This window comes from Nematolebias whitei, chromosome 1 (assembly GCF_014905685.2).
Source record: "Nematolebias whitei isolate Nwh7 chromosome 1, NemWhi1, whole genome shotgun sequence".
Classification (NCBI taxonomy): domain Eukaryota; kingdom Metazoa; phylum Chordata; class Actinopteri; order Cyprinodontiformes; family Rivulidae; genus Nematolebias; species Nematolebias whitei.
In genome coordinates, this window is record NC_056498.1 from 56647389 (window position 1) to 56658299 (window position 10911).

Consider the following 10911-nt stretch of genomic DNA (forward strand, 5'->3'; position numbering starts at 1 on the left):
AGATGATTCACACAGTTTGGTTGTAAAAACTTGTTGCCGATGGGATGAAAGACCTCCAGAAACATTCTGTTCTGCAGTAAGTCCTTAAGCATCATTACATAAAAAACAGGCATTTTTAATTTAATAATGTTTCAGGCCTTTGTATTTTTTGTAACACATTAAAGTGTTGAACTCGAAATACTAACAAATAAATAAATCAGTTAAGATTTGCTGGGGCTTCCCTATTTGTGAGAGATTCTTCCAAACAATGTTTAAACTTTTTTTTTCTTCCTAACACAACATAAGCCGAGCTGTTTTAATCCAAACAGGTCTAATCCATCTGTTCCTTTAAACAAACCTAACCTGCTTCTGATGTTTGAGATGTCGATTCAACGTTTAGCAACAACTGTGTCGGTCTCCATTGACCCCCAGTGTCTCTGTTGATTCAGCTGGACACTCGCGGGTTGGACCGATCTTGTGTCCAACACCTTCAGTATGCAGTTTGTAGACAGCCACTGTACATTGTGATGAATAAGCTCACTCTCCTGGGTCAAACTCGGCAGATGTTCAGATATAGATCAGTGTTTTATGTGTTGACATTGGTTTATTTGTAGCGATGACCTGCCTTAGCTGATCTTGTGTCCTCATTTCCCAATAAATCTCAGCCAATCATAATGTCGTTGACTTAGTTTAAATGACCTCTGCATGAACCATCCCCTTTAGACAGGGATGCTGTAAGCCCTCACACACCGACATATACACAAACACTCCAACGTCTGAATTTACAGACACACACCAGCGCATTTGTTGGCCTCCAGTCTTCGTTTTCATTTCCAGGAAACCTCAGTCCTTGCAAGAAGACAAATGGCTACTTATTTAAACGTTACCCCCAAATGAGAAAATATCCCTCTTCTTCACCACATGATGATTTTCCTTCAAAGGTATCCAGTCGACTGGAGTTCAGTCCGCATACTCCATTAAACCTCCTCCTCCATCTGTCTTTTTCCCTTTCTGTCCCACTGTTCTTCATTTACGTTTGCGTTCACTTGTACAGACACACAGCACTCCTGGGCACACAGGCTTAGTGGTTATCCTGTGGTAAGAGGCCTGCGGATCCTGTTAACATCAGCTATGTTTCGAGGCACTCTGCCCTTGTTTGGCTCTGGATTTCAGCCCTGCGACATATTCTTACTCACTCACACACACCACAATGGAAGATGGGTTGATAGGCCACAAATAATGCAAGTAAATGTTTTGATTGGCTACAAGTCTCCCGTGAAGAGACGCAGCATAAAATGTGAACAAGATCTGGGACTTGTCTTCCTCCAGCCCACAAAATACATTTGCTTCCTTGCAAGCTCTGTGGGAGGATCTGTCCTCCCGTGAGGGTAACAACAGGGTTGCAAATAAAGTTGGATCCAGCAGGACTTTAAAACCCATAAAACTCTAGGTCATTGTCTAATATTTTATCCTCCGTCAATGCAGAGACCTGAGCAACAACCAGATCTCAGAGATAGCTCCAGATGCCTTCCAGGGTCTGCGTTCTCTCAACTCCCTGTAAGTGGTCCAGAGCTGATCTAGAGCCCAAAAAGCCACTGAATTGTTGTTTGCTGTATCTAAAGTCTCTGTTGTGATTTCTCAGCGTGCTGTATGGAAATAAAATCACAGATTTGCCCAAGGGGGTGTTTGACGGCCTCTACTCCTTGCAATTGCTGTAAGTGGAAAACCCGTACACTTTGCTGATATTCTCCAGACGTACTGAATACCAGACTTGACTTTCAAATAAACTTTTCTGGCTTTTTAATGAAATAATTCATAAAGAACTTCTGACGAACTGTCTCCCTCCCTCTTTTCCCTCTTCCTCCCTGTTTTCTTTCACTTCTTTTAGGTTGCTGAATGCCAATAAGATTCACTGCGTTCGTGCCAACGCCTTCCAGGATCTGCAGAATCTCTCACTGCTATCGCTGTACGATAACAAGATCCAAACACTCGCCAAGGGCACCTTCACGTCACTGCGAGCGATACAGACCCTGTGAGTTAAATATGCACACACAGCATTACACACTCTGACACACCTGTGAACATAAAGCATGGGAGTTATTTATTTGCAAGTCTTTGTAAAAACACAGGAAATAGAAAGAGGAGCATTTTTATCATCTTTACAAACACACACAAAACTTTTAATGTCAACCTTGACGTTAAAAACACAACATACAACATCCAGTCTCAAATCACTTCAATTTAAGTCATCCACTCTTATCAGTACTGACACACAGTTACATCTACTATACAGTAGTCCCTCACTTATCGCGGGTGTTATGTTCCAGACTCCTCCGCGATAGATGAAAATCTGCAAAGTAGGGACGTTATATTTATTTTAGTATTTATAAATATTTTAAGGCTTTATAAACCCTTCCCACACTATTTTAATGTTCTTAACAATATAAACCTAAGTATAATTAAGTAATTTTAACAACATACGTATATGTACTGTACAGTACTGCAAAATTGTATATGGTTATTCACCAGTGAAAGTACTACAACTTGAAGGATAAGTTCAGGTTCAGCATTATTTGCGACTTTCTTGCCAGTTCTTTGAGCTTAATAGATTGATCGTTACTTCTGACTTTGCACTGCAAAACTATTTTTACCACATCGGTTTCTCTTCTAGTGTTTGCTCCCTCCATTGCTGCTCTTTGAATTTCAGCAGAAAGCAGCGGCCGGATGCACTGTTGGCTTCTGGGCTGTGTAGTTCTTTTAACTTGCGTTACAGTGTAGGGTTGTTGAAAGAAAACTACAAAATAGCGGCGCCCGTCCAAAGTATATATATTTTTTTGTTTTGTTTTTTGCCCTATTGGTTGGTTCCCGCTCCCGTCAGCTCCCGTTAATTTTTATCCCGTACCGTCCCAATCCCGTGAGTAATATTAAAGTTGACCATCGTGTGTCGTGTACAATCTTACATTAGAAACCACGAAAAACTGAGTCTGCAAAAGTTGAACAGCAAAATATTTAGGGACTACTGTATTTCAAAAATAAACATGCATACATGTACTCTGAAGAAATATATACAAAGACATAAAATAATCTAATAACCTCAGGTCCTCTAGACAGTTTAAAGAATTTCAACTACTAGAAATCTGGTTTAGCTGAAGAAGCTAATAACGTGATTTGGTCAAACTTAATGCAAATGATGTACATGCTGCATTATAAAATAAATAGGTTAATTTAACTGAAACTATCTCAGTCAAAACATAACAAAATAGTCTAAATGTCCAACAACAGTCAGATCTGTACAATACGTGTTAATGTAGCTGTAATCTAAAACAACTGAGGTCTAAAAGTGCAAAATGTACTGCTCTTTACATTTTTTGAACTTTTTTTAAATAATTCAAACCACTGACTCATAAACTGTTATATATGGGCGTGCTGTTTTGTTTTTCACAGCATGTAGATACATTTGAAAATATGTAAAGTTGATTTCAATTGGAAGCTAATGAAACAGAGTATTTTTAAGAGGAAAATAAATGGTTGAAATCTTGGCATGGGAGGCAGAAACTTTAGGTAGGACCTGATGAAAAGCTTGATTTATTCTGTGAAATACACACAAGGAAAAACAAAACTGTGTCGCCACTAATGGAAAAAAACATTGGCTCCTTATTCAGATCACATTTTAATCAATAACGCACATTGTGGCAAGAAAGTGGAGTATTTCACACTGGCAGGTGATCTCAGCTGGAGAGCTGAAGCTACATTTCACAAGCTGAAGACAAAAGTCATTATGACTCTCAAACAGCTTCAGCAAAGGAGACAAAATATCTCAAACTAGGAGTCATGTTCCTCAAAAAATATAGTTCCAAGAATCTAAGAGTTGTAAGTTATTAAATTAAAAGATGTGTTCGCAAAGATAGCAGCAAATTAGGGATGCACGATATTGGATTTTTGGCCTATATTCGATATGCCGATAGTTTGAAACCTATTTGGCTGATAACCGATACCAATATTTTTTATTCATTCAACTTTTATTTATACAGGTTAATCCCACTGAGTCTTGGGGACTCATTTACAAGAGAGACCTGATTCCTTTAACAAAGAGTGATGACAAAAGTGGATAACAACGGCAACAATAGACAGTCACAAAAGAGGCATACAGATTTAATTTAAATTGGTATTTTTTACAAATTAAAATAAAATGGCAACCAAAACGACAGTCAAAAGGAAAAAGTAGTGAAAAAACAGCTAGCTTATAAGAATGTAGAATATACTTACTATAATATACTTTGTCAGAACATAGTCCTCTTATTTAGGCTTATTTGCTACAAGAGCTACAAGATTTGCTATATATATATATATATATATATATATATATATATATATCGATACCGATACCAAGCCAATAATATCGTGCATCCCTACTGAAAATGTTTTTAATGATTAAGTCCCAGTAAAATCAACTTTCATCAAATATCTTTTTTAATTTACTTTTCTATATTTCCTTCCCAATCCACCTCTGCAGTCACTTGGCCCAGAACCCGTTCATCTGTGACTGTAACCTGAAGTGGCTGGCAGACTACCTGCGCTCCAACCCGATTGAAACCAGCGGCGCCCGCTGCGCGAGCCCTCGCCGTCTCGCTAACAAACGCATCGGACAAATCAAGAGCAAGAAGTTCCGCTGTTCTGGTAGGCTGGTGGCTCTGCGTGTCTCTAAATGCCTCCCCGCTCTCTCACTCTCTGGGATTTCCCATTTCTTAAACAGGCGTTGTTGTTTTATTTCCACCTCTCTGTTTTTATCCACTCTTACTTTCCTTTTGAGTGGTTTGTTTCCTCAACCATTTTGTGCATTCGGTGAGCGATTACTTCATGTGGAGGGCTGTATAACGTTCTGTTCTGGTGCTTCTTAATCATTACATCGTTTTGAAATAAACAGTGCTAAAAAGAGAGGGGCTTTTTGCTCTTTCTTCCTCCAATGTTTCTACAGTATAAGTCCTATTTCACATTTGAACTACAGTGAGCTATCAGGCTGGTAAAAAGTAGCTGGAGTTTCTGTCCACCACTTTAAATGTCAAGCTCCCACCTAACCTCAACCATCATTCACTGTGGTGTTCATGTCTGGCACTTTGCACCTTTGAGGTTTAACACTTCTTTTTTTTTTACCCTTGTTTGTTTTGTTAGACCTTGTGAGGAAGGAATTCCCTCTTTCTCCTTTCCTTTTTTCATGCGTCTTTCTTTTCCTTTGTTCCTTCATGTCACTTCCTTAGCAACAGCCAAATATTTGCTGCTTTGTTCTGTATCACTGTTTCTCCATATTGTCATGAACAGAGACAGTCACCGGCTTCTCTGTTTAATCAACATGTTGTCATTTGCTGTCATATATAAGCTTTATATATGACTGTTCTGATGCATAGCAATGCCACAGCTATGCACACCTGACTGACATCCGCCCCTCTTTGTTTCCTCCGTCACAGCCAAAGAGCAGTACGTCATCCCAGGTGAGTGGCTTGTAAATGTTCATACCTTTCACTGTCACATTTTTGTTTGTTGTCTATCTGCAGCCATGTAGTGGACATCAGTGTTTTCATGGCTGACTGCTCGTTTTCATAAAATTCCCAAAATCTTTATCATAGTTTGTGTTTAAGTGAAATTATACACGTCAGTCATGAAGGTTTTGAACAAGCCAATAAGCTATATGAACTTTTCTGAAAGTAAAACAACTGAAAAGTGCCTAAAAATGTATTTTGTTATCGTCTTCTCCGCTGTGAGGAATTCCTGCAAACATTTTATATTTGTTTGAAATGAAATGATATCATTTTATTTATCGTTTAGAGGAAATGGTTTGCGATAAAATAAATACTGGACATTTACTGGTGAAATTAGTTGAACTCAATGCCTCACTGACGTACTTATAAACACAAGAATAGCTGATGGATTCCAGGAGGGACTAAACCTAGCATATGCGTGAATATTTATAATTAAATAAAGTCATTAGAGCATATGTTTCTTCTCAGCTTTGTTTGCCGAACTATTTCAATAGAAAGCGCCAAAAGGAAGTTTCTCTTTGCTTTGGCTTAGACACTCAGTCACCTAGAGAGAAAGACGAGGAGAGAGTGAGAGAAGGATGCAGGGGAAGGAAAGCGTGTCCTCTCTATCAGCAGAGCTAAAGAAAATAAAGCCCACCGGAGGACCCAGATTCCTATCAGGGGATGTTTCCGGCCCTCTTAACAAGAGCACTTCCAAGAAAAATAACTAGGAAGAGCAGTGATGTGTGTTAAAGTCTGTGTGTATGTGTTTCCGGAGCTGTGCACGCTTGCGTCGCTCATTGTCAGCACCGGTACAACTATGAGTGTAAAATTAATGCGTCTTTGTGTGCTAAGCTGAGATAAACCTCTGTGCTGGCTTAGACAACAAATGGGAGTACCATGTTAGCAGAAGAGAGATCAAAGCCAAGTGTGATTAATGAGAATTTCACCCTTGCGGGATGATAACAATAAAAGCCTCAACGGTTCACACACTCATGCACACAGTCACTGGCAGCACAGGAACTCCACGGCACATTGATAATGATGAGCCGAGCTGCAGGGAATTATGAGAGCGCCTACAGCTCCAGCGATGAGTCATTTTGCGTCTCGGAGAGGGGAAAACCTCATCCTTCTGCTCTCCCTTTTCTGCACTTTCGTGCAAATGTGCTGACAGTAAAAGTGTCGCCACTGCGCGCTTGTGACGACGATGACTCAGGCTCACGAAATCTCCCTCGGCTCCTCTACATCCTGAAGATCAAAGCACTTTCCTTGTACTTTCATTGCTTCCTGCGTAGCAGGAAATGCCCTTTTTTGTTGTCTGGCCCAAACAAATGAAAGTTCCTTAATGACCTGCATTACCGTGTCTGTCTGTAACCTCCACAGAGCCACTCTGAAGTGACACTACTTCAGAAAAAGTCACTGTAAACGCAGTTGGAATTCACTTTTCTCACCGTTTAATTATATTTGAATAAAATCAGGGATTAGAGTTTAAGTTTAGAGCGATGCTTCTTTTTCTGGTTAGATTTTTGGTGCTCATCATGCCAGATCATTTTGTCCCGGTCGTTTGAGGTTTCGCTGTTCATAATTGTGGTTTGGGTGCCCCACTGCGTCTTGCTGACATCATCGACTTCGAACTTCAGCCTCAGCGGTTTGCTGTAAAAGAACAAGACTCAAACTAACACAAAAGAGGGCTGTACCCTCTAAGAGAAACATTTTGCACACACACAAACTGAGATGTGACGCGTAGCTGCGAGGACGCAGACGCATTGTCCTGAGCAGCTCCCTGTGCTGTTCCATTATTGAGCAGCCATGATGTAACTGGCAGCACACTTTTTGGCACGTAACGTCTATTCATAGACAAGGGAGGTGCAGGAAAAACATCCCATATTCCCCAGATTCATTTTTGCTCTTTATCAATTCTCTGTACCTCTCCTCACCTTCCAGTTCTCTCACATCTGTCTCGTTTTTCCTGTATTCGTTTGCCCTCCTTCCTGTTTCCAGCCTGTGCTTCCCTCTGACTCCACCTGTCTGCTCATGTTTCCTGCACACCTTTTATCTGCCTTTTCTCCACCGGCTGCTCTTTTGAGTGCTCTGCCTCACTGAATTTGGCCTCTCAAATCCACTTTCTTTTCAGCCCACTGCTCTCACTCTTTATCTTCTCTGAGCTATTCACCTTCACAAGTTGATCTGACTCCATCCTGCAGTGGAAGAGCTACAGGATGTCTTTGGGAGGATGAAGATGCCTTTTTTTAGACCAAGAGTGTCAAGCCAAGGAAGGGCGCGTATGGTGGTTTAGGAGTTTAAGTGTAAAAGTGTGTTTATGTGTGTGTTCCTTCAGGTACTGAGGACACCCGTCTGAATAATGCCTGCAACACGGATCCAGTTTGTCCTCCCAAGTGTCGCTGCGAGTCAAATGTGGTGGACTGCTCCAACCTGAAGCTCACCAAGATCCCCGAGCACATCCCTGCATCCACAGCTGAACTGTAAATAATCTGAGAGAATATCCTTTATCCAGGAACGAGAGACTTTCTTTGGTTTAGAAATTGTTTCATTCACAATTATTTTCTCTATTTTGTTTAGTCGCCTTAACAACAATGAGCTCACAACTCTGGAGGCAACTGGAGTCTTTAAGACCCTTTCCCAACTCAAGAAAATGTGAGTGAAAGTTTTTACTGTATAAGTCTCATCAGTCCAAATATGTCTAATAAAGTGGAAAAAATATAAATAAGTTGCTTTGCTGTATAAGTCGCATCTATTATGCATCACCGCTGACAACCCGGAAACGTGGGCCGGTGTTGTGCCATAAATCGATTGGCTGCCAAATAACAGCCATGGGAGTTTGCATGGGAGGACTGTAACAAAAATTTAACAAGATTAACACTTAAAAACAATTATTTGTTTGCTTGAAATTATAGCAAAGGTGTGTCTCAGTTGAACTTTTCCTTAATAAATGCACTTAAACGGTCAAATCAGCTGCATTTCAAAAGTCGATTTGCAGCTGCTGGAGTGCGCAGAGGGAGAACTCGCTGTGCATTTCTTCGAAATTTATCAAGACAACCACCTAAAAACAATTATTTGTATTCTTCACATTATAACAAAGATGTGTCTCAGTTGAACTTTTCCTTAATAAATGCACTTTAACAGTCAAATCAGCTGCATTTCGGTGCACCACTCAGGTGAAATGCAGCTGATTTGATGTTTGCTCCAGGAGTTCTGGAGCGAGACGAAGGTGGCTTGGTATGGCAAGCCAAGTGTCTCTTTAATTTATCTATTATTGAGACACTTGGCTTGCCATATTACTTAAGGGCCCTCTAGCGGCTGAAAATGGTAGTGTTCAATATTTCTATGTCAGAATGAATGAAATCATCAGATCTCAGCCAAAAATTGGGTTATAAATATGGGGGAAAACATATATTAGTCGCTTTGGTGTATAAGTCGCAGGACATGCAAATTTATGCAAAAAGGTGCGACTTATATAGCGAAAAATACGGTAATTAGATATCTTCTAAAAAACATGTTTTTATTTGTGCTTTTTGTCTTTTTTTTTTTACAGTAACCTCAGCAACAACAAGCTCACAGAGATTGAGGACGGGGCATTTGAAGGTGCATCGTCCGTCATTGAGCTTCACCTCACAGCCAATCAAATCGACTCGGTGCGGAGCGGCATGTTTCGAGGCCTCGAGGGGCTGCGTATGCTGTGAGAAACGTTTTAAATCACAAAGATGCGTGGAAACAATTCAGATTTTTACTTTGCGTTGTGTTGCTTCCCTTTTTAGGATGTTACGGAACAACAAGATCAGCTGTGTCCACAACGACAGTTTCACAGGCCTTCATAACGTCCGTCTGCTCTCTCTGTACGACAACCAGCTGACCACAATCACTCCGGGAGCCTTCGACACACTGCAGACTCTCTCCACTCTGTAAGACGCAGGGAATCGAGAACTATTCATCTTTCATCTTGTCAAGGTTTCATTGCTCTTACAAGCTTGCCTGCTTTCTTCCAGTAACCTCTTGGCCAACTCCTTTAACTGTGACTGTCGGCTGGCCTGGCTCGGCGATTGGCTGAGGAGCAGGAAGATTGTGACGGGTAACCCTCGTTGCCAGCGTCCGGCCTTCCTGAAGGAGATCCCTCTTCAAGATGTAGCTCTGCCTGACTTGCGCTGTGAGGATGGTGGGTGTCGACCTTTTGATCTTTATTTGCTATTTAAACTTTAGCTTTAGCTTTTGCAGCATTGTTGGATCATCTCCACTTTGAATGAAGTTGTTTGTCTTCTTGAATGGAGATAAGCATTGTCAATACGGTAGATAACATTCCCACTCCTGGGTATGCCTGATAAAGATTTTAACGTTTTTCTCCGTTCTACAATACATTATGAACAAAAGCTACCAAAAGAGTCAGATCTTTTTTTAAATAATGGCTGCTTTTGTGTGACTCTTTTGTTTACCGAACAGATTGCTGTTCAGCAGTTCTTCAGCTGCTGGTCGATTCCGGGCTGAGCGAAGCTCCAATATTGAGCTGTTTGTCTTATTGACGAGTCAGCCTATTTGCACCTGAATGACTGTTAGACTTGTCTTTGGGCCTCAGGCAGCCTCCATTCTTTGCTCTTGCTGGTCGATATTACATTAGGGAGGCCTCTCTACCCCCTGTTCTGTTTTACTTTTCACATTTTTCACTTCCTTTCAAAGCTTCACCAGCTTGAAGGGTTGTGATGTTAGGCTGCTGTCTTGGTTTGCAATTATTTTGGCACCATAGATACACACATATGTGTATATTTCTTGTCAAACATTTATCTCTTGCTACCATGAAAGACGAGCGATCGTGTGTGTCTATGTGTGTGTGCTCATTTGTCTGTTTCTCTTAACAAAATATCCTATGAACCATCTAATGCACTTTAGTGAAACTCAAAAACAAATCATTAGAGTTGCAATGTATTGATCCACTTTGGCCAGGATTGCCTCAAACTAGTTCCAGAGTTTGTTCAATTTATTAACTTTTGGAGTCAATTCAATTCAAAATGGCTGCCACAACTAAATAATTTTAGCAATGACTCAGTCAACATTACAGCTACTGAGCTAAAGTTGGGTGTGGTACTAACCGAGACTTATCTCTATTGTATAGTATGCACGCTAACAGCTTGTACAAGATGTTTGAAATATTGGCATGCAATTTGGCAAATGATATGCATTCCTTCAAAGAATGCTACTCGTTTTGATTTACTCTGGATAGTTAGGAAAGGAAATGATAAACTTATGATAATATCATCTATGATGAATTATAGATAGTATTAGTAAATTATGTTGAGAATTGTAGGTTTTTGTTTTTTTTGTAAAGCTCCAACCTACTGATTTGTATTTCTTTGGAGCCACAATTAACAGCATACACACACACACATATACACACACACACACACACACACAT

General features: G+C 40.4%; 1 protein-coding gene across 1 annotated transcript in view; it reads left to right on the forward strand.

Moving 5' to 3' along the window:
* LOC119428313 (slit homolog 1 protein) overlaps positions 1 to 10911 on the forward strand; it is a 94021-nt gene that overhangs the window by 67127 nt on the left and 15983 nt on the right. Inside the window, exons 11-20 of the mRNA XM_037696018.1 lie at positions 1465 to 1536; positions 1622 to 1693; positions 1868 to 2011; positions 4493 to 4656; positions 5442 to 5465; positions 7831 to 7975; positions 8073 to 8147; positions 9046 to 9189; positions 9269 to 9412; positions 9497 to 9669. Of these exons, the coding sequence (XP_037551946.1) occupies positions 1465 to 1536; positions 1622 to 1693; positions 1868 to 2011; positions 4493 to 4656; positions 5442 to 5465; positions 7831 to 7975; positions 8073 to 8147; positions 9046 to 9189; positions 9269 to 9412; positions 9497 to 9669 (1157 nt within the window). The remainder of the gene's footprint in view (positions 1 to 1464; positions 1537 to 1621; positions 1694 to 1867; positions 2012 to 4492; positions 4657 to 5441; positions 5466 to 7830; positions 7976 to 8072; positions 8148 to 9045; positions 9190 to 9268; positions 9413 to 9496; positions 9670 to 10911) is intronic.